Source organism: Orcinus orca, chromosome 3, assembly GCF_937001465.1.
Source record: "Orcinus orca chromosome 3, mOrcOrc1.1, whole genome shotgun sequence".
NCBI lineage: Eukaryota > Metazoa > Chordata > Mammalia > Artiodactyla > Delphinidae > Orcinus > Orcinus orca.
In genome coordinates, this window is record NC_064561.1 from 8,055,341 (window position 1) to 8,080,270 (window position 24,930).

Below are 24,930 nucleotides of genomic sequence, written 5' to 3' on the forward strand. Positions count from 1 at the left end.
ACAATTATTACAACAGTGTGTCCACATCTGAAATACTACTGAAAAATAAAACAGTGTGTCCACATCTGAAATACTGTTGAAATATAAAACCAGAGTTTGTGGGACTATAAGAGAATCATGGTCTACCAAACCAATTAAAGGAGAAATCTAAAAATCTACAGAGGGGAGAAATAACATCCTTATGGAACAGAGAAGTGATTCTTCCCATATGGAAAGACAAGAGGCTAGTCCGCAGGGTGACAGCTATTCATGATGCTTCCATAGCATCTACAGGAAAGGAAGACAGGAGGACTGGCCATCAGATAACTAAGCCCATTTGTATATTAGAGTATAATAAATATATGAAAGGAGTTGATCGATCCGATCAGTATCTGGCAAACTTGAATATCCTCTGGAAAACTTGAAAATGGTATAAAAAAGTGGGTTTCCATTTGAGTAACTGCGGTTTATTCAATGCATTTAAAATTTATTGTAGTCTTAATGAAATGACTTACAAGCAATTGTTGTTAGCAGTAGCTAGAGAATGGGTAACTGACCATTCTGGTGAATGCAGTGGTAGTCCCGCACCTGGTCCTTCTTGTGACGTTTTTAAAAGAGTCCCCCGCAAAGATCCACCTTGTCGACTATCAGGTAAAATAAACGAACATATTTTAGAGGAAATAATACCCACAGGACCAAAAAAAAAAAAAAAAAAAATGCCGCCAGAAAGTCTGCTCTTCCAGGGGAAAGCACGGTGAAACACGGTATGTTTGTAATAGATGTTCTGCTTGCTATACTGCCTATCACACTCTAAAGAAATATTAGAATGCTTTTGTAAGGCATGTACAAAGTTTCAAATAAATACATTAAGTGCAAAAAAAGTTGTTGATATTTACTCAAATGTGGGTGTTTCAATATTCATTTACATAACAAATTGCCGGCCACAGGTGTTAGTTTCTGCAAAAATCCCCTGGTCAATTATGTGTTAATGCAAACTCTTTATTATTCAAATCCTAGCCAGAAGGAATGACAAAGAGCAAAGGGCAAAACATGGAAATAATTCACATGAGACTATATACTCTATGATATTTACAAATTTATGCCATCTTTTACTAGCAAGGAAAATGAAATAAGGCTCTTCTGGCCAAAACAAGAGTAGATTTTCTCATAAGAAGGATGGACTATATAATGGGTAAGGAATATCCAATACCTGGCACTACAGGAGGCCAGTAGGAAAATCCCAACAAATACCAAAATGTCATTTATCAATAGCCCCATACAAAATGATCAAAACATAAAAATTAAACCAACCTGCATATTAGGAATACATGTTAATTCAACCATGGATCAAACAGGCTCCAAAATGAAAAGAGAAAAATGTTAATTGATTTAAGGGCAAAACAATACCTGTTAATCATTATGTAGTACTGCTTACAGAGTACTTACAGAATTATCTCACTTCAGTGTTCATTTTTTTTTTTTAACATCTTTATTGGGGTATAATTGCTTTACAATGGTGTGTTAGTTTCTGCTTTATAACAAAGTGAATCAGTTATACATATACATACGTTCCCATATGTCTTCCCTCTTGCGTCTCCCTCCCTCCCACCCTCCCTATCCCACCCCTCCAGACTGTCACAAAGCACCGAGCCAATATCCCTGTGCCATGCAGCTGCTTCCCACTAGCTATCTACCTTACTACGTTTGTTAGTGTGTATATGTCCATGACTCTCTCTCACCCTGTCACAGCTCACCCTTCCCCCTCCCCATAACCTCAAGTCCGTTCTCTAGTAGGTCTGCGTCTTTATTCCTGCCTTACCCCTAAGTTCTTCATGACATTTTTTTCCCTTAAATTCCACATATATGTGTTAGCATACGGTATTTGTCTTTTTCTTTCTGACTTACTTCACTCTGTATGACAGACTCTAGGTCTATCCACCTCATTACAAATAGCTCAATTTCGTTTCTTTTTATGGCTGAGTAATATTCCATTGTATATATGTGCCACATCTTCTTTATCCATTCATCTGATGATGGGCACTTAGGTTGTTTCCATCTCCGGGCTATTGTAAATAGAGCTGCAATGAACATTTTGGTACATGACTCTTTTTGAATTACGGTTTTCTCAGGGTATATGCCCAGTAGTGGGATTGCTGGGTCATATGGTAGTTCTATTTGTAGTTTTTTAAGGAACGTCCATACTGTTCTCCATAGTGGCTGAACCAATTCACATTCCCACCAGCAGTGCAAGAGTGTTCCCTTTTCTCCACACCTTCTCCAGCATTTATTGTTTCTAGATTTTTTGATGATGGCCATTCTGACTGATGTGAGATGATATCTCATTGTAGTTTTGATTTGCATTTCTCTAATGATTAATGATGTTGAGCATTCTTTCATGTGTTTGTTGGCAGTCTGTATATCTTTGGAGAAATGTCTATTTAGGTCTTCTGCCCATTTTTGGATTGGGTTGTTTGTTTTTTTATTATTGAGCTGCATGAGCTGCTTGTAAATTTTGGAGATTAATCCTTTGTCGGTTGCTTCATTTGCAAATATTTTCTCCCATTCTGAGGGTTGTCTTTTGGTCTTGTTTATGGTTTCCTTTGCTGTGCAAAAGCTTTTAAGTTTCATTAGGTCCCATTTGTTTTTGTTTTTATTTCCATTACTCTAGGAGGTGGGTCAGAAAGGATCTTGCTGTGATTTTATGTCATAGAGTGTTCTGCCTATGTTTTCCTCTAAGAGTTTGATAGTTTCTGGCCTTACATTTAGGTCTTTAATCCATTTTGAGCTTATTTTTGTGTATGGTGTTAGGGAGTGATCTAATCTCATACTTTTATATGTACCTGTCCAGTTTTCCCAGCACCACTTATTGAAGACGCTGTCCTTTCTCCACTGTACATTCCTGCCACCTTTATCAAAGATAAGGTGTCCATATGTGCGTGGGTTTATCTCTGGGCTTTCTATTCTGTTCCATTGATCTTTCTGTTTTTGTGCCAGTACCATACTGTCTTGATTACTGTAGCTTTGTAGTATAGTCTGAAGTCAGGGAGTCTGATTCCTCCAGCTCCTTTTTTCGTTCTCAAGATTGCTTTGGCTATTCGGGGTCTTTTGTGTTTCCATACAAATTGCAAAATTTTTTGTTCTAGTTCTGTGAAAAATGCCAGTGGTAGTTTGATAGGGATTGCATTGAATCTATAGATTGCTTTGGGTAGTAGAGTCATTTTCACAATGTTGATTCTTCCATCCAAGAACATGGTATATCTCTCCATCTATTTGTATCATCTTTAATTTCTTTCATCAGTGTCTTATAATTTTCTGCATACAGGTCTTTTGTCTCCTTGGGTAGGTTTATTCCTAGATATTTTATTCTTTTTGTTGCAGTGGTAAATGGGAGTGTTTTCTTGATTTCACTTTCAGATTTTTCATCATTAGTATATAGGAATGCCAGAGATTTCTGTGCATTAATTTTGTATCCTGCCACTTTACCAAATTCATTGATTAGCTCTAGTAGTTTTCTGGTAGCATCTTTAGGATTCTCTATGTATAGGATCATGTCATCTGCAAACAGTGACAGCTTTACTTCTTCTTTTCCGATTTGGATTCCTTTTATTTCCTTTTCTTCTCTGATTGCTGTGGCTAAAACTTCCAAAACTATGTTGAATAAGAGTGGTGAGAGTGGGCAACCTTGTCTTATTCCTGATCTTAGTGGAAATGCTTTCAGTTTTTCACCATTGAGGATGATGTTTGCTGTGGGCTTGTCATATATGGCCTTTATTATGTTGAGGAAAGTTCCCTCTATGCCTACTTTCTGCAGGGTTTTTTATGATAAATGGGTGTTGAATTTTTTCAAAAGCTTTCTCTGCATCTATTGAGATGATCATATGGTTTTTCTCCTTCAATTTGTTAATATGGTTTATCACATTGATAGATTTGCGTATATTGAAGAATCCTTGCATTCCTGGAATAAACCGCACTTGATCATGGTGTATGATCCTTTGAATGTGCTATTGGATTCTGTTTGCTAGTATTTTGTTGAGGATTTTTGCATGTATGTTCATCAGTGATATTGGCCTGTAGTTTTATTTCTTTGTGACATCCTTGTCTGGTTTTGGTATCAAGGTGATGGTGGCCTCGTAGCAGGAATTTGGGAGTGTTCCTCCCTCTGCTATATTTTGGAAGAGTTTGAGAAGGATAGGTGTTAGCTCCTCTCTAAATGTTTGATAGAATTCGCCTGTGAAGCCATCTGGTCCTGGGCTTTTTTTTGTTGGAAGATTTTAAACCACAGTTTCAATTTCAGTGCTTGTGATTGGTCTGGTCATATTTTCTATTTTTTCCTGATTCAGTCTTGGCAGGTTGTGCATTTCTAAGAATTTGTCCATTTCATCCAGATTGTCCATTTTATTGGCATAGAGTTGCTTGTAGTAATCTCTCATGATCTTTTGTATTTCTGCAGTGTCAGTTGTTACCTCTCCTTTTTCATTTCTAATTCTATTGATTTCAGTCTTCTCCCTTTTTTTGTTGATGAGTCTGGCTAGTGGTTTATCTATTTTGTTTATCTTCTCAAAGAACCAGCTTTTAGTTTTATTGATCTTTGCTTTTTCATTTATTTCTGATCTGATTTTTATGATTTCTTTCCTTCTGCTAGCTTTGGGGTTTTTTTTGTTCTTCTTTCTCTAATTGCTTGAGGTGCAAGGTTAGGTTGTTTATTCGAGATGTTTCCTGCTTCTTATGGTGGGCTTGTATTGCTATAAACTTCCCCCTTAGAACTGCTTTTGCTGCATCCCGTAGGTTTTGGGTCGTTGTGTCTCCATTGTCATTTGTTTCTAGGTATTTTTTTATTTCCTCTTTGATTTCTTCAGTGATCACTTCATTATTAAGTAGTGTATTGTTTAGCCTCTATGTGTTTGTATTTTTTACAGATCTTTTCCTGTAATTGATATCTAGTCTCATGGCGTTGTGGTCAGGAAAGATACTTGATACAATTTCAATTTTCTTAAATTTACCAAGGCTTGATTTGTGACCCAAGATATGATCTATCCTGGAGAATGTTCCATGACCACTTGAGAAAAATGTGTATTCTGTTGTTTTTGGATGGAGTGTCCTATAAGTATCAAATAAGTTCATCTTGTTTAATGTATCATTTAAAGCTTGTGTTTCCTTATTTATTTTCATTTTGGATGATCTGTCCATGGGTGAAAGTGGGCTGTTTAAGTCCCCTACTATGAATGTGTTACTGTCGATTTCCCCTTTTATGGCTGTTAGTATTTGCCTTATGTATTGAGGTGCTCCTATGTTGGGTGCATAAATATTTACAATTGTTATATCTTCTTCTTGGTTCGATCCCTTGATCATTATGTAGTGTCCTTCTTTGTCTCTTTTAATAGTCCTTATTTTAAAGTCTATTTTGTCTGATATGAGAGTTGCTACTCCAGCTTTCTTTTGGTTTCCATTTGCTGGAATATCTTTTTTCATCCCCTTACTTTCAGTCTGTATGTGTCTCTAGGTCTGAAGTGGGTCTCTTGTAGACAGCATATAAGGGTCTTGGTTTTGTATCCATTCAGCCAATCTGTGTCTTTTGGTGGGAGCATTTAGTCCATTTACATTTAAGGTAATTATCGATATGTATGTTCCTATTCCCATTTTCTAAATTGTTTTGGGTTCGTTATTGTAGGTCTTTTCCTTCTCTTGTGTTTCTTGTCTAGAGAAGTTCCTTTAGCATTTGTTGTAAAGCTGGTTTGGTGGTGCTGAACTCTCTCAGCTTTTGCTTGTCTGTAAAGGTTTTAATTTCTCCATCAAATCTGAATGAGATCCTTGCTGGGTAGAGTAGTCTTGGCTGCAGGTTTTTCTCCTTCATCACTCTCAGTATGTCCTGCCACTCCCTTCTGGCTTGTAGGGTTTCTGCTGAGAGATCAGCTGTTAACCTTATGGGGATTCCCTTATGTGTTATTTGTTGTTTTTCCCTTGCTGCTTTTAATATGCTTTGTTTGTATTTAATTTTTGACAGTTTGATTAATATGTGTCTTGGCGTATTTCTCCTTGTATTTATCCTGTATGGGACTCTCTGTGCTTCCTGGACTTGATTAACTATTTCCTTTCCCATATTAGGGAAGTTTTCAACTATAATCTCTTCAAATATTTTCTCATTCCCTTTCTTTTTCTCTTCTTCTTCTGGAACCCCTATAATTCGAATGTTGGTGTGTTTAATGTTGTCCCAGAGGTCTCTGAGACTGTCCTCAGTTCTTTTCATTCTTTTTTCTTTATTCTGCTCTGCAGTAGTTATTTCCACTATTTTATCTTCCAGGTCACTTATCCGTTCTTCTGCCTCAGTTATTCTGCTATTGATCCGATCTAGAGTACTTTTAATTTCATTTATTGTGTTGTTCATCAGTGCTTGTTTCATCTTTATTTCTTCTAGGTCCTTGTTAACTGTTTCTTGCATTTTGTCCATTCTATTTCCAAGATTTCGGATCATCCTTACTATCATTATTCTGAATTCTTTTTCAGGTAGACTGCCTATTTCCTCTTCATTTGTTAGGTCTGGTGCATTTTTATCTTGCTCCTTTATCTGCTGTCTGTTTTTCTGTCTTCTCATTTTGCTTATCATACTGTGTTTGGGGTCTCCTTTTTGCAGACTGCAGGTTCGTAGTTCTCGCTATTTTTGATGTCTGTCTCCAGTGGCTAAGGTTGGTTCAGTGGGTTGTGTAGGCTTCCTGGTGGAGGGGACCAGTGCCTGTTTTGTGGTGGATGAGGCTGGATCTTGTCTCTCTAGTGGGCAGGTTCACGTCTGGTGGTGTGTTTTGGGGTGTCTGTGGCCTTATTATGATTTTAGGCAACCTCTGTGCTAATGGGTGGGGTTGTGTTCCTGTTTTGCTAGTTGTTTGGCATAGGTTGTCCAGCACTGTGGCTTGCTGGTCATTGAGTGAAGCTGGGTGCTGGTGTTAAGATGGAGGTCTCTGGGAGATTTTCGCTGTTGATATTATGTGGAGCTGGGAGGTCTTGTTGACCAGTGTCCTGAGGTTGGCTCTCCTACCTCAGAGGCACAGCCCTGACTCCTGGCTGGAGCACCAAGAGCCTTTCATCCACACGGCTCAGAATAAAAGGGAGAAAAAGTAGAGAGAATTAGTAGAAGTATGAGGAAAGAAAGAAAGGAGGGAAGGAAGGAAGGAAGGAAGAAAGAAGCAAAGAAGTAAAGGCAAGAAGGAAAGGAGGGAGGGAGGGAGGGAGGAAGGAGGGTAAGAAGGAAAAAAGACAAAGAAGATACAGTAAAAATAAAATAAAGTATAATAAAGTTATTGAATTAAAAAATTCTTATTTAGAAAAAAAAAAGGGACGGATAGAACCTTAGGACAAATGTTGGAAGCAAAGCTATACAGACAAAATCTTACACAGAAGCATACACATACACTGTCACTAAAAGAAGTAAAGGGAAAAATCATAAATCTTGCTCTCAGAGACCACCTCCTCAATTTGGGATGATTCATTGTCTAAAGGAGGGAAGGAAGGAAGGAAGGAAAGAAAGAACGAAGGTAAAGTATAATAACGTTACTAAAATCAAAAATTAAGAAAAAAAATTTAAAAAAAACTATGGACAGATAGAACCCTAGGACAAATGGTGGAAGCAAGACTATACAGACAAGATCTCACACAGAAGCATACACATACACATTCACAAAAGGGGAAAAGGGAAAAAAATCATAGATCTTGCTCCTAAAGTCCACTTCCTTAATTTGAGATGATTGGTTGTCTATTCAGGTATTCCACAGATGCAGGGTATATCAAGTTGATTGTGGAGCTTTAATCCGCTGCTTCTGAGGCTGCTGGGAGAGATTTCCCTTTCTCTTCTTTGTTCTCACAGCTCACCGGGGCTCAGCTTTGGATTTGGCCCTGCCTCTGCATGTTGGTCGCTGGAGGGCGTCTGTTTTTTGCTCAGACAGGACGGGGTTAAAGGAGCCACTGATTCGGGGGCTCTGGCGCACTGAGGCTGGCGGGGAGGGAGGGGCACGGAGTGCGGGGCGGGCCTGCGGCAGCAAAGGCCAGCGTGACTTTGCACCAGCCTGAGGCCCGCCATGCGTTCTCCTGGGGAAGTTGTCCCTGGATCCCGGGAACCTGGCAGTGGCGGGCTGCACAGGCTCCGTGGAAGAGGGGTGTGGAGAGTGACCTGTGCTCACACACAGGCCCCTTGGTGGCGGCAGCAGCAGCCTTAGCGTCTCCTGCCTGTCTCTGGGGTTGGCGCTTTTAGCCATGGCTCGTGCCCGTCTCTGGGGTCCGCGCTTTTAGCCGCGGCTCGCGCCCGTCTCGGGGGTTCGCGCTTTTAGCCGCAGCTTGTGCCTGTCTCTGGAGTTCCTTTAAGCAGCGTTCTTAAACCCCTCTCCTCACGCACCAGGAAACAAAGAGGGAAAAAAAGTCTCTTGCCTCTTCGGCAGGTGCAGACTTTTCCCCGGACTCCCTCCTGGCTAGCCGTGGTGCACTAACCCCTTCAGGCTATGTTCAAGCCACCAACCCCAGTCCTCTCCCTGCGCTCTGTCCGAAACCTTCAGTGTTCATTTTTGAACGTAAGTAGTAAATATCCAGTCGAGAGATCCCCTTTAAGAATGAGGCACTGATAAAGACAATGTAACTCTAAAAATTATTCTTTCATGTTATTTTTTTCTGGAACATTATACATGGATTAATTTGTATCAGACTTTCTCAGATTTCTTACACATATAGGGTTTCTTTCCAGTAGGAGTTTTCACATGTAAGAATGAAGGCCAACTGATGTTTTCCCCACATTGCTTACATTCAAGAAGTTTCCATTAAGTATGAGATCTTTCATGCCTTCGAAAGGAACTGGGTCGACTGAAGGCATTCCCACCTTCTCTACATTTGTAGGGTTTCTCGCCAGTGTGTATTCTCATGTGTCCTTGAAAGGTAGTGCAATGAAGGTTTTCCCACATTCTGTACATTCATAAAGTTTCTCTCCAGTGTGAGTTTTTTCATGTGTTCGAAAGGATGCGTAACAACTGAAGGCTCTGCCACATTGTTTACATTCATAGGGTTTCTCTCCTGTGTGAGTTCTTTGAAGTATTCTAAATGAACTGGGAAAACTGAATGCTTTTCCACATTCCTTACTTACAAGGTCCATCTCCAGTGCATGTTACCATGTGTGTTTGAACACTTGAGGGAGAAATGAAGGCTTTCCCACATTCTTTCTTTACATTTATAGGGTTTCTCTCCAGTGTGCTTTCTCACGTGTCCTTGAAAGGTTCTGTGATAAATGAAGGTTTTCCCACATTCTGTACATTCATAGGGTTTCTCTCCAGTGTCAGTTCTTTCATGTATTCGAAATGAACTGGGCCAACTGGAAGTTTTACCACACTGTATACATTCATATGACTTCTCTCCAGTGTGAGTCCTTTCATGTGATCGAAATGAACTGGGACAAATGGAGGCTTTCCCAGATTCCTTACATTTATAAGGTTCATCTCCAGTATGTGTTATCATGTGTGTACGAATGCTTGAAGGAGAAATGAAGGCTTTACCACATTCCTTACATTCATAGGGTTTCTCTCCAGTGTGAATTCTTTCATGTATTCGCAAACCTAGAGGAGAACTGAAGGTTTTCTCACATAGTTTACATTCGTATTGTTTCTCTGCAGTGTGAATCCTTTCATGTCTTCAAAAGGAACTGGGACAGCTGAGGGCTTTACCACACTGCTTACATTCATAGGGTTTTTCTCCAGTGTGATTTCTTTCATGTGCTCGAAATGAAGTGGAACAACTAAAGGCTTTCCCACATTCCTTCCATTTATAGGGTCCTTCTCCAGTGTGTGTTATCATGTGTCTTTGAAAGGTTGTGAACCATGTGAAGGCTTTCCCACATTCCTTACATTCATAGGATTTCTCTCCAGTGTGAGTCTTTACATGTCTGTGAACAGATTTGTGGTAACTGAAGGCTTTCCCACATCCCTTGCATTTATATGGCTTCTCCTCATATTCATGATACTCATATGGTTTGTGTCCACTGTGAGATCTGATGTGCCTATTAAGGAATGAATGACGCATGAAGACTTTCCCACACACGTTCCAGTCACATGGTTTTACTCCAGAAAGGGTTTTCTGGTTCAGATTAAGATTTGGAATCTGGCTGACAATTTCTCCATCTTGATTACCTTCTTTGCTTTCACAGAGTTTTTCTACCATATGACTTCTGTAAAAAATGAGAAATTATTGATGGTTTCTTTAACAAGTTCACATTTATTAGTAGGGTATTAGAATTACATTTTTATATTTTATAGCAAAAGTGAAGGTTTTTTGCCCTTTCTGAATTTTTTGAGGGTGATTTATACTGAAAGCTCTGTAAGAGGACTTGACATACCTATTATGAAAACAGTGATATTAATATATTGGGTTTCTTAATATTGTTTCCAAAAACACTGGACATCTATGTCACGTTTAAGTAAATGTTTTTGGTGAAAAAAATTTATGGATAACTTTGAAGCTGGGGTTGTTTTATTTTAAAAAGTTTATGACATACCAGGATTCTCATGTGGCACACTGATATCTACCGTGTGTGTGACTCACCTTAGTTTTCTCCCTTGGATTTTGTACCAATATTCAGTGTTATGACTGTCCCATTTTTTTCCCCTAAAATGCAGACCCAGAAAAATAATGCAAATTATTAGAAATTATAGAAAAATATTAGATTTTAGGTCCACAATGAGCTGTGACCATGCTTAGTTTATTTACCAATGTACAGCAGTTCCCCCTTACCCACAGTTTTGCTTTCGATGGTGTCAGTTACCTATGGTCAATTGCAGTCTGAAAATACTAATTTACACTGTGCACCCTTCCAAGTAATACGATGAAATCTTGCAATGTCCAGGTCTGTTCCATCCAGGATGTGAATCATCCCTTTGTTCAGTGTATCCATGCTGTATATGCTACCTGCCCATCAGTAACTTAGTAGCCATCTCAGTTTTCAGATCACTGTGGTGGTATTGCAGTGCTTGTGTTCAAGTAGTCCTTATTTTAATTAACAATGGCCCCAGAGCGCAAGAATAGTGATGTTGGTAATTAGGATATGCCAAAGAAAAGTTATAAAGTGCTTCCTTTCAGTGAAAAGATGAAAGTTCTTGATTTAAGGGAAGAAAAAAATCATACACTGATGTTGCTAAGATCTATAGGAAAAATGAATCTTCTACCATGAAATTGTAAAGAAGGAAAAAGAAGTTGATCTTAGTTTTGCTGTCTCATCTCAAACTGCAAGTTATGGACACTTAACACTTACGCATGTTAAGTTCATGTCTATTTTACATGTTTTATTCTTATTGTTATCAATATCTTACTGTGCACCAAATTTCTAAATTAAACTTATTATCATAGGTATGTATGTATAGGATTCAGTACTATCTGCAGTTTCAGGCATCCACTGGTGGTCTTGGAATGTATCCCCTGCGGATAAGGGGGGACTACTGTATTACTTTTCCATATTCCACATCTTGGAACAGTGTTGATGGGCAAGAAATACTTGTTCTCTAACTGAAGAAGTGAAGGAATGTTGTCATGCTTACCTATTGAGGCCAGGTTCCTCAAGATTTCCTGCATCACATCTCTATAAAGTTTCTTCTGCAAAGGATTCAGTAAAGCCCACTCCTCCTGGGTGAAGTTCACAGCCACATCCTCAAAGGTCACTGGGTCCTAAAACAGACCAAATATGTTTCCAGTAAAATGTGTGAGTCTGACAGAACTGGGGATTTATACTCAATTTACAGGAAGATTACATATGATTCTGTCACCTTCAAACATTTATTTTATGTCTTGGTCATCAGAAACTGACTCTATGTCCTTACTTCTTCATGAATTTAACAGCATAATGAACACATGCAAATTATTTATTCATTTTCACTGTGATTACTTTAAATGTTATTGCTCTCTGATGTCAGGGTCTAGAGCACCCTGGAGAAATGAGAGAAATGCTACACAAATGAATCATTTTAAACACATCAATCTCTTGTGAGAAAAACTCATCTCCCTTGTTATTACACACCATTTAATTCAGTACACTCCATGATGTATGAGGTCAAATCTGCAGGAGCTTTCAATGAATAAAACAGTGAAGAACTGGAAGCTCATCACCAAACATGAGAGTCCAGGAGGCCTGTGGAAATCCAACTTGTGACAAGGATCAGTTTGCCATACTGGCCTGAGAATTACTCCAGGTGTTAAGAAATAGCCAGGTGCAACTGGCTAGATTAAAGTATTGTTGTAAAGAAGTAGTACTTTTAGCTTGTGTAAAATTTATTGCAGACTCAGTTTCTCCATTCTCTCTCTGTCCCATTCATGGAGCTAGGAAGTTATTCAGAAGTTAAGGCTCAGACAACTTTGCATGGTATGACATGCTAAAAAGACACAGCTACTTAGACCTCCACAAAACCCTATACACAATGAGCCTCAGGGCTGCTTCTCACTAGGTTTTTAGCACACACAGGCACACATAATGAAATGATAAAGTGCTAAAACATTTCTTTTTGGTCAAAGCCCTTGCTAAATAACCTTGAGGAATGGGTTAAGAGCTGCATATTGCACAGGAATTCACAACACTCCACAAAGGTCTGATGGTGAATCTGCCCATGATTATATAATACATAAAGAATTCACAGCGCTTTCCTCCAAACAATGTAAAACCTCCATTCTCTAATTTCAGGTGGAAGTTTCCTGGCCAGCCACTCCAGAGGCAATCCTCCCAACATCTCTCACTTCTGAACTCCCATATGGTGCACAGAAGCATAACAGCCCAGCCCCGATTACAGGAATATGTAAGTTGATGACACCACACACTGCCAATAGTGTACAAAGGTTTATTACTTCCATAATTGAGGTCTCTGGGGAGTAAGGCAGGCCTCTCAAGAAGGCATGAAATGGCTTGAGAGTGCAAGGAAAAGTACATGGACTTATTTTTTAGTTGAGGTTGTGGGTGGACTGAAGAGAGAGTTCACATACAAGGGCAGGAGCAGGCATGAATTGAATCTCTTGTCACTGCCACAGGAAGGAAACTAAGGCTTTCCTATCATCATGGATACATGTGGGTCACAAGAGGAGGAAGGAGGGATGAGGCTTCAAAGCTGTCAGCAGTCAAAAAACTGGAGTCAGAGACTTCTCTTTTCTTGTTCTTTGTATAAAGAACTTAGAAATCATCCTTCCTAACCTCACAAGAAGAAAAGCAAAGAACTGAAGACACAGAGCAAACCACTGTTTCCAAAATTGGAAAGAAAGAAAGAAGCTATTTTGAAATAACTATTCTTAACAAGGCCTATCCTCAAAAGAGACTGTTTCACCAGGGCTTAATGCAAAGACAAAAAAGAATACAGTATCTAAGAACTTTGGGACAATGACAGCAGCTGTAAAATACACAAAATGAGAATACCTGATAGAAAAGCAGAAAGGAACAAAAAAAATAAGTGAAGCAATCATCACTGAGATTTTCCTAACATTAGTGATAGACAGCAAACTGCAGATTCAGGAAGCTAAGAAAAACACAAAACATGAAAAAAAAGAACACCAAAAACTGCACTGCCAAGCATATCATTTTCAACTGGAGAAAAATCAAAGACAAAGGGAACATTCTGAAAGAAGCCAGAGGGAAAAAACAAACCTTAGTTTTACTTAAACAAGGATAAGAATTAAATCAGACCTCTTTTCAAAAACTATGCAAGCAAGAAATATCATATAACTGGAATCACATCATATTTATCCTTTGGAATCTGGGTTCTTTCACTTAGCAATATATATATATATATATATACACACACATATATGTATATACACACATACACACATATACATACATATACATATATATACATACACATATATATACATACATATGAATATATATACATACATATATATATATACACATATAGGAATATATATATAAGATTTATCCATGTTGTTGCACATATTAACAGTTCATTACTTTTTATTGCTGAGTAGGATTGCATTGTACAGATGTACTATAATTTATTCATTCACCAAATGACATTTGAGTTGTTTCCAGGTTTTGGTGATTATGAATAAAGCTGCTGTAAACATTAACATACCAAAACCAAACAAAAACAACAACAAAAAACCCCAAATATGCAAGAAGAGAGTGGAATGAAATATTTAAAGTGCAGAAGGTAAAAACCCACCATCCTAAAACTCTGTGTCAAGCAAAATTATTCTTCAGAAGTGAGGGAGAATACTTTGTAATAACCTATATGTGAAAAGAATCTGGAAAATAATTATATATATATATAAAATAACTGAATATATATATAATAACTGAATATATATATAACTGAATAACTTTGCTGGATACCTGAAATGAATACACAGTGTAAATCAACTATACTTCAATAAAAAAATATTAAAAAGCAGATAAGCCTTTGTAATAAAAAAAATCTCTAGGACTGCTGCATCTCAGGAAAAACAGTGATGGAGAAATACTTTCTGAGAAGAAATTGAGGGACTCTAACATCAATACACCTGGTTTTACAAGAAACAGTAAAAGAAATTCATTAGGAGGTACAGGCATACCTTGGAGACAATGAGGGTTCAGTTCCAGACTACCACAATAAAGCAAATCACATGAATTTTTTGGTTTGCCAGTGCATGTAAAAGTTATACTATTCTGTACTCTATTAAGTGTGCACTAGCATTATGTATAAAAATACAATGTACATACCTTAATTTAAAAATACTTTATTGCTAAAAAATGCTAACCATCAAAGATCACAGACCACCATAACAAATGTAACAAAAATTTGAAATACTGTGAGAATTACCAAAATGTGACAGACACACAAAATGAGCAAATGCTATTGAAAAAAAGGTGCCGATAGATTTGCTTCACACAGGGTTACAACCAATCTTCAACTTGCAAAAAATGCATTATCTGTAAAGTGCAATAAAGTGAATCGCAATAAAATAAGGTATGTCTGAAAATGATATAAACATGTGGAACATTAGAAAAGAGGACCCTTTAAGAGCTGTTCTCAGTTCACTATAGCCTTGTTGGTCTCATGGACACAAGCCCCACTGGTTTTCAAAGCTAGATGTTTTGGGACTTCCCTGGTGGTCCAGTGGTTATAAGATTCTGCCCTTCCACTGCAGGGGACGTGGGTTCCATCCCTGATCAGGGAACTAGGATCCCACATGCTGTGTGGTTGTGCCCCCCACCCCTGAAAGGCTAGATGTTTGGGGGGCTTATCTTCATGTGTGACTCTTAAAAGCTGGAGTGCCAAGTGTGGGGTCTAAACCCTTTGCTCCTTAAGGAGAAGCTTGGAGTTTTGAGTGCCTTCCGGAAGGTGGGGTGCCATACATGGGTTGGGGGCCAGTTATGGTAAGATAGTGCCTCAGCTTCTACCCACTTTGATGTGGGTGTTCTCATTTGCCCTATGCATAGGGAATTGCCAGTTATGGGCAACGAGAGATGAGTTGCTGTATGTTCCTATACGCATGACAACATCTGCTGCTGCCCTGCCTGGATCACACCCGGGTTCTCCGGGCTGTCTCTGCATAGCTAGACTGAGTCCTCTCCCAGAGCCTATCTGCCTAGGATTCCTGGGGTGCTGCCCTGTGTGTGCAAGGACAATGGTTGCTTCCAGCTGCCCCACCAAGATCACACCCAAGACCCTTGGTCTGTCTTTGTGTACAGACCTAGTCTTTTCCCAGGGCCCAGTTGGCCCAGATCTCCCACCAGGCTGTGGTGTGGAGTGTAGAGGGCCAGGGTGTTTGCCCAATTCACACTGGGGAGTGGCAAGGCAGCAGCTGCCAGTGCCAGGCTCTCTCTGCGCTGATTGTTGACAAGCCAGCATGTGCACACTCCTTGCGAGTAGCATCTTGGCTTCTCCAGCCCTTCTGACTGTCCCAGTGGTTTTCCGAGCAGCCAAGAGGGCTAGTCTCCTCTCCACAGGACGCCAGGACTGGGATGCACAGATTGTGGCTCCACCTGCTTGCTCCCCAAGGTGAGGGGCTGCCCGTGTGGACCTTCTCTTCCTTTCAGATCCCTCCCAAGGGCACAGATCCCAACCTAATGTCTTTTTTTCTGTCCTACCCAGTTACGTGGAGATCTTTCTTGCGGCTTTGGTTGTACAGAAGTTCTTCTGGGGACCTCCCTGGTAGTACAGTGGTTAAGACTCTGCACTTCCACTGTACGGGCGTGTGTTCAATTCCTGGTTGGGTAACTAAGATCCTGCAAGCTGTGCAGTGTGGGCCAAAAAAAAAGTTCTGCCAGGTTCCAGTTAATTTTCTGTGAGAACTGTAGCAAGTATTTTTGATGTGTTGTAGGGGTAGGGGAGTTCCACATCCTCCTACCCTGTCATCTTGATTCCCCTTTCTCCTTTCAAATTATTATACTATTTGTTATGGTGATTTGTGATCAGTGATCTTTGATGTTACTACAATGACTCACTGAAGGCTCAGATGATGGTTGGTATTTTTTAGCTCTAAAGTATTTTAAAAGTAAGGTGTATACATTTTTTATACATAATGCTGTTATACACTTAATAGACCATAATATAGGGTAAACATAGATTTATATACACTAGGAAACCAAAATTCATGTGATAATTGCTTCATTGTGATAACTGCTTTATTGCAGTGGGCTGAACCTGCAATATCTCTGTGGTATACCTGTGGTAGATACACAAAAGAAAAAGGTAAAGGAATCTAAGCATACCAAAAAAGACAGGAATCTAAGCAAGCAAAGAAGACAGGAAAATAGGAATTACAAAACAGCCAGAAAACAGTGAACAAAATAGCAATAAGGACATACCTATCAATAATTACTTTAAATGTAAAACAAATAATAAATTCTCCCATCAAAACACAGAGTGGCTGAATGAATTTTTAAAAAAAGACTCACCTATATACTGCCTACAAAAACCTCACCTGAGGTACAAGTGCACACACAGACTGAAAGGATGGAAAAATAATATTCCATGCAAATGGAAACCAGAAGAAAACTGGGCAGTCAAAATAGATTTAAGATAGAGACTGTTATAAGAGACAAAAAAGGTCATTATATAATGATAAAAAAGTAAATCCAAAAAGAGAATATAACATTTGTAAACATTTATGCACTGAAAAAAGGAACATCTGAATATGTAAAACAAAATTTAACAGATCTAAAGGGAGAAGTAGAAAGCCATACAATAACAGGGGGCTTCCCTGGTGGCACAGTGGTTGAGAGTCTGCCTGCCAATGCAGGGGACACGGGTTCGTGCCCTGGTCCGGGAAGATCCCACATGCTGTGGAGCGGCTGGGCCCGAGCCATGGCTGCTGAGCCTGTGTGTCCGGAGCCTTTGCTCCGCAACAGGAGAGGCCACAACAGTGACAGGCCCGCATACCGCAAAAAAAAAAAAAAAAAATCCCAGAACACCAAATAAATGAAGAGGAAATAGGCAGACTACCTGAAAAAAATTCAGAGTAATGATAGAAAAGATGATCCAAAAATCTTGGAAATAGAATGGAAAAATATGAGAAATGTTTAACAAGACCTAGAAGGACTAAAGAGCAAAGAAACAACAATGAACAACACAATAAATGAAATTAAAAATTCCCTAGAAAGAATCAATAGCAGAATAAATGAGGCAGAAGAAAGGATAAATGACCTGGAAAATAAAATACTGGAAATAACTGCTGCAGAGCAGAATAAAGAAAAAAGAATGAAAAGAATTGAGGATAGTCTCAGAGACGTCTGAGACAACATTAAATGCACCAACACTCGAAATATAGGGGTCCCAGAAGAAGAAGAAAACAAGAAAGGGTGGAGCTTCAAGACGGTGGAAGAGTAAGACGCAGAGATCACCTTCCTCCCCACAACCACATCAGAAATACATCTGCACGTGGAACTGCTCCTATAGAACACATACTGAATGCTGGCAGAAGACCTCAGACCTCCCAAAAGGCAAGAAACTCCCCACGTACATGGGCAGGCCAAAAGAAAAAACAGACAAAAGAATAGGGATGGAACCTGAATCAGTCGGAGGGAGCTGTGAAGGAGGAAAGGTTTCCAAACACTAGGAAGCCCCTTCGCGGGTGGAGACTATGGGTGGCGGAGGGGGGAAGCTTTGGAGCCACGGAGGAGAGCGCAGCAACAGGGGTGCGGAGGGCAAAGCAGAGAGATTCCCGCACAGAGGAACGGTGCCAATTAGCACTCACCAGCCCGAGAGGCTTGTCTGCTCACCCGCCAGGGCTGGCAGAGGCTGGGGACTGAGGCTCGGGCTTTGGTTGGATCCCAGGAAGAGGAGTGGGGTTGGCTGTGAGAACACAGCCTGAAGGGACTAGTGCACCACGGGTAGCCGGGAGGGAGTCTGGGAAAAACTCTGGAGCTGCTGCAGAGGGTAGAATCTTGTTATTCCCTCTTTGCTTCTTGGTGCGCGCTAGAAGAGGGGATTAAGAGTGCCCCTTAAAGGAGCTCCAGAGACGGGCGTGAGCTGCGGCTATCAGTGCGGACCCCAGAGACGGGCATGGGACGCTAAGGCTGCTGCTGCAGCCACCAAGAAGCCTGTGTGCGAGCACAGGTCACTATCCACAACTTGCCTCCCGGGAGCCTGTGCAGCCCGCCACTGCCAGGGTCCTGTGATCCAGAGACAACTTCCCCAGTAGAACGCACAGCATGCCTCAGGCTGTTGCAACGTCACACAGGCCTCTGCCAATGCAGGCTAGCCCCGATTCCGTGCCCCTGCTTCACCCCGGCCTGAGTGAGCCAGAGACCCCGAAGTAGCTGCTCCTTTAAGCCTGTCCTGTCTGAGCAACAGACGCCTTCAGGCGACCTACAAGCAGAGGCAGGTCCAAATCCAAAGCTGAACCCCGGGAGCTGTGTGAACAAAGAAGAGAAAGGGAAATTTCTCCCAGCAGCTTCAGGAGCAGCGGATTAAATCTCCACAATCAACTTGATGTACCCTGCATCGGTGGAATACCTGAATAGACAACGAATCATCCCAAATTGAAGAGGTGGAGTTGGGGAGCAAAGATATATATTTTTTTCCCCCTTTCCTCTTTTTGTAAGTGTGCATGTGTATTCTTCTTTCTGTGATTGTGTCTGTATAGCTTTGCTTTTACCATTTGTCCTAGGATTCTGTTCATCCCGTTTTTTTTACTTTCAAAAATATTTTTCTTAATATTTTTTATTTTAATAAATTTATTTTGTCTTCTTTCTTTCTTTCATTCCTTTTTTCTTTCTTATTTTTTCTCTCTCTTAATTTGACCTGTGTGGATGAAAGGCTCTAGGTGCTCCAGCCAGGAGTCAGGGCTGTGCCTCTGAGGTGGGAGAGACAACTTCAGGACACTGGTCACAAGAGGCCTCCCAGCTCCACATAACATCAAATGGTGAAAATCTCCCAGAGATCTCCATCTCAACACCAAGACCCAGCTTCACTCAACGACCAGCAGGCTACAGTGCTGGACACCCTATGCCAAAGAAGTAGCAAGAGAGGAACACAACCCCATCCATTAGCAGAGAGGCTGCCTAAAATCATAATAAATCACAAACACCCCAAAACATACCACCAGACGTGGATCTGCCCACCAGAAAGACAAGATCCAGCCTCATCCACCAGAACACAGGCACTAGTTCTCTCCACTAGGAAGCCTACAGAACCCACTGAACCAACCTTAGCCCCTGGGGACACACACCAAAAACAACGGGAACTACGAACCTGCAACCTGCGAAAAGGAGACCCCAAACACAGTAAGTTAAGCAAAATGAGAAGACAGAGAACTACATCACAGATGAAGGAGCAAGGTAAAAACCCACCAGACCGAACAAATGAAGAGGAAATAGGCAGTCTACCTGAGAAAGAATTCAGAATAATGATAGTAAAGACGATCCAAAATCTTGGAAATAGAATAACACAAGAAACGTTTAACAAGGACCTGGAAGAATTAAAGAGCAACCAAACAATGATGAACAACACAATAAATGAAATTAAAAATTCTCTAGAAGGGATCAATAGCAGATTAACTGAGGCAGAAGAACAGATAAGTGACCTGGAAGATAAAATCGTGGAAATAAATACTGCAGAGCACAATAAAGAGAAAAGAATGAAAAGAACTTAGGACAGGCTCAGAGACTTCCGGGACAACGTTAAACACACCAACATTCGAATTATAGGGGTCACAGAAGAAGAAGAGCAAAAGAAAGGGACTGAGAAAATATTTGAAGAGAGTATAGTTGAAAACTTCCCTAATATGGGAAAGGAAATAGTCAAGTCCAGGGAGAGGAGTGGGGTTGATGCATAGAGTTTAATGCACAGAGAGTCCCATACAGGATAATTCAAGGAGAGAAAAACGACAAGACACATATTAATCAAACTATCAAAAATTAAATACAAAGAAAAAATATTAAAAGCAGCAAGGGGAAAAAAACACACAAGGGAATCCCCATAAGGTTAACAGCTGATCTTTCAGCACAAAGTCTGCAAGCCAGAAGGAAGTGGCAGGACATATTTAAAGTGATGAAGGAGAAATATCTACAACCAAATTATTCTACCCAGGAAGGATCTCATTCAGGTTTATGGAGAAATTAAAACTTTCATAGACAAGCAAGTGCTAAGAGAATTCAGCAGCACCAAACCAGCTTTACAACAAATGCTAAAGGAATTTCTTTAGGAAGGACACAGAACAGAAGGAAAAGACCTAAAATAACAAACTCAAAACATTTAAGAAAATGGGAATAGCAACATACATATTGATAATTACCTTAAATGTAAATGGATTAAATGCTCCAAAACAAAAGACACAGACTGGCTAAATGGATACAAAAACAAGACCTGTATATACGCTGTCTACAAGGCACCTACTACAGACATAAGGGCACATACAGACTGAACGTGAGGGGATGGAAAAAGATATTCCATGCAAATGGAAATCAAAAGAAAGCTGGACAAGCAATTCTCATATCAGACAAAATAGACTTTAAAATAAAGACTGTTAGAAGGGACAAAGAAGGACACTACATAATGATCAAGGGATCGATCCAAGAAGAAGATATAACAATTGTAAATATTTATGCACCCAACATAGGAGCGCCTCAATACATAAGGCAAATATTAACAGCCATAAAAGGGGAAATCGACAGTAACACAATCATAGTAGGGGACTTTAACACCCCACTTTCACCAGTACACAGATCATCCAAAATGAAAATAAATAAGGAAACAAGAGCTTCAAATGATACATTAAACAAGATGGACTTAACAGAATACACTTTCTTCTCAAGTGCTCATGGAAACTTCTCCAGGATACATCATATCTTGGGTCACAAATCAAGCCTTGGTAAATTCAAGAAAATTGACATCGTATCAAGTATCTTTTCCGACCACAGCACTATGAGACTAGATATCAATTACAGGCAAAAATCTGTAATAAAATACAAACACATGGAGGCTAAACAGTACACTACTTAATAACCAAGAGATCAATGAAGAAATCAAAGAGGAAATCAAAAAATACCTAGAAACAAATGACAATGACAATACGACGAACCAAAACCTATGGGATGCAGCAAAAGCAGTTCTAAGAGGGAAGTTTATACCAATACAGTCCTACCTTAAGAAACAAGAAACATCTCAAGGAAACATCCTAACCTTGCACCTAAAGCAATTAGAGAAGGAAGAACAAAAAAACCCCCAAAGTTAGCAGAAGGAAAGAAATCATAAAGATCAGATCAGAAATAAATGAAAAACAAATGAAAGAAATGATAGCAAAGATCAATAAAACTAAAAGTTCGCTCTTTGAGAAGATAAACAAAATTGATAAACCATTAGCCAGACTCATCAAGAAAAAAAGGGAGAAGGCTCAAATCAATAGAATTAGAAATGAAAAAGGAGAAGTAACAACTGACAATGCAGAAATACAAAGGATCATGAGCGATTACTACAAGCAACTCTATGCCAATAAAATGGACAACCTGGAAGAAATGGACATATTCTTAAAAATGCACAACCTGCCGAGACTGAACCAGGAAGAAATAGAAAATATGAACAGACCAATCACAAGCACTGAAATTGAAATTGTGATGAAAAATCTTCCAACAAACAAAAGCCCAGGACCAGATGGCTTCACAGGCGAATTCTATCAAACATTTAGAGAAGAGCTAACGCCTATGCTTTTTAAACTCTTCCAAAATGTAGCAGAGGGAGGGACACTCCCAAACTCATTCTACGAGGCCACCATCACCCTGATACCAAAACCAGACAAAGACGTCACAAAGAAATAACACTACAGGCCAATATCACTGATGAACACAGATGCAAAAATCCTCAACAAAATACTAGCAAACAGAAGCCAACAGCACATTAACAGGATCATACACCATGATCAAGTGGGGTTTATTTCAGGAATGCAAGGATTCTTCAATATATGCAAATAAATCAATGTGATACACCATATTAACAAATTGAAGGAGAAAAACCACATGAGCATCTCAATAGATGCAGAAGAAGTGTTCAACAAAACTCAACACCCATTTATGATAAAAACCCTGCAGAAAGTAGGCATAGAGGGAACTTTCCTCAACATAATAAAGGCCATATATAACAAACCCACAGCCAACAACATCCTTGATGGTGAAAAACTGAAAGCATTTCCACTAAGATCAGGAACAAGACAAGGTTGCCCACTCTCACCACTCTTATTCAACATAGTTTTTGGAAGTTTTAGCCACAGCAATCAGAGAAGAAAAGGAAATAAAAGGAATCCAAATTGGAAAAGAAGTAAAGCTGTTACTGTTTGCAGATGACATGATACTATACATAGAGCATCCTAAAGATGCTACCTAGAAGCTAACTAGTAGCTCTAGAAAACTACTAGAGCTAATAAATGAATTTGGTAAAGTTACAGGATACAAAATTAATGCACAGAAATCTCTGGCATTCCTATACACTAATGATGAAAAATCTGAAAGGGAAATTAAGAAAACACTCCCATTTACCAGTGCAACAAAAAGAATAAAATATCTAGGAATAAACCTACCTGAAGAGACAAAAGACCAATATGAAGAAAATTATAAGACACTGATGAAAGAAATTAAAGATGATACAAATAGATGCAGAGATATACCATGTTCTTGGATTCGAAGAATCAACATTGTGAAAATGACTCTACTACCCTAAGTAATCTACAGACTTAATGAAATCCCTATCAAACTACCACTGGCATTTTTCACAGAACTGGAACAAAGAATTTCACAATTCGTATGGAAACACAAAGGACCCCGAATAGCCAAAGCAATCTTCAGAATGAAAAGTGGAGCTGGAGGAATCAGGATCCCTGACTTCAGACTATATTACAAAGCTACAGTAATCAAGACAGTATGGTACTGGCACAAAAACAGAAAGATAGATCAATGGAACAGGATAGAAAGCCGAGATAAATGCATGCACATATGGTCATCTTATCTTTGATAAAGGAGGCAGGAATGTACAGTGGAGAAAGGACAGCCTCTTCAATAACTGGTGCTGGGAAAACTGGACAGGTACGTGTAAAAGAATGAGATTTGATCACTCCTTAACACCATACACAAAAATAAGCTCAAAATGGATTAAAGACCTAAATGTAAGTCCAGAACTATCAAACTCTTAGAGGAAAACATAGGCAGAATACTCTATGTCATAAATCACAGCAAGATCCTTTTTGACCCACCTCCCAGAGAAATGGAAATAAAAACAAAAACAAATGGGACCTAATGAACTTCAAACCTTTTGCACAGCAAAGGAAACCATAAACAAGACCAAAAGACAACCCTCAGAATGGGAGAAAATATTTGCAAATGAAGCAACTGACAAAGGATTAATCTGCAGAATTTACAAGTAGCACATGCAGCTCAATATCAAAGAAATAAACAGTCCAACCCCAAAATGGGCAGAAGACCTAAATAGACATCTCTCCAAAGAAGATATACAGACTGCCAACAAACACATAAAAGAATGCTCAACATCATTAATCATTAGAGAAATGCAAATCAAAACTACAATGAGATATCATCTCACACTGGTCAGAATAGCCATCATCAAAAACTCTAGAAAGAATAAATGCTGGAGAGGGTGTGGAGGAAAGGGAACACTCTTGCACTGCTGATGGGAATGTGAATTGGTACAGACACTATGGAGACCGGTATGGAGGTTCCTTAAAAAACTAAAAATAGAACTACCATATGACCCAGCAATGCCACTACTGGGCATATACACTGAGAAAATCATAATTCAAAAAGAGACACGTACCAAAATGTTCATTGCAGCTCTATTTACAATAGTCAGGACATGGAAGCAACCTAAGTGTCCATCAACAGATGAATGGATAAAGAAGATGTGGCACATATATACAATGAAATATTACTGAGCCATGAAAAGAAACGAAATTATTTGTAGTGAGGTGGATGGACTTAGAGTCTGTCATACAGAGTGAAGTAAGTCAAAAAGAGAAAAACAAATACCGGATGCTAACACATATATATGGAATCTAAGAAAAAAAAAAAGGTCATGAAGAACCTATGGGCAAGACGGGAATAAAGACACAGACCTACTAGAGGATGGGCTTGAGGATATGGGGACGGGGAACGATAAGCAGTGACAAAGTGAGAGAGTGGCATGGACATATATATACTACCAAACGTAAAATAAATAGCTAGTGGGAAACAGCTGCATAGCACAGGGAGATCAGCTTGGTGCTTCTGACCACCTACAGAGGGGGGAGGGAGGGAGACGCAAGAGGGAGGAGATATGAGAACATATGTATATGTATAACTGATTCACTTTGTTATAAAGCAGAAGCTAACACACCACTGTAAAGCAATTATACTCCAATAAAGATGTTAAAAAAAAATGAAAGAAACACTGGCCTTCAGTGACACATTAGGCCAGTCATTCCATCCAAAAGCAACAGAATACACAATCTTTTCAAAGGCACGTGGAACATTTTCCAGGACAG

At 39.5% G+C, this 24,930-nt stretch overlaps 2 protein-coding genes across 2 annotated transcripts in view; one reads left to right on the forward strand and one right to left on the reverse strand.

Moving 5' to 3' along the window:
• The window catches only part of ADGRE3 (adhesion G protein-coupled receptor E3), a 247,176-nt gene that overhangs the window by 43,248 nt on the left and 178,998 nt on the right, over nucleotides 1–24,930 (forward strand). The gene's annotated exons all lie outside the window — the stretch shown is intronic.
• LOC101272961 (zinc finger protein 14-like) lies at nucleotides 8,230–10,596 on the reverse strand. The gene is made up of 2 exons (XM_049708503.1): nucleotides 10,540–10,596; nucleotides 8,230–10,165 (listed from the first exon to the last, which is right to left on the reverse strand). The coding sequence occupies exon 2, from the start codon at nucleotides 10,156–10,158 to the stop codon at nucleotides 9,634–9,636; it is 525 nt and encodes a 174-aa protein (XP_049564460.1). The 5' UTR covers nucleotides 10,159–10,165; nucleotides 10,540–10,596; the 3' UTR covers nucleotides 8,230–9,633.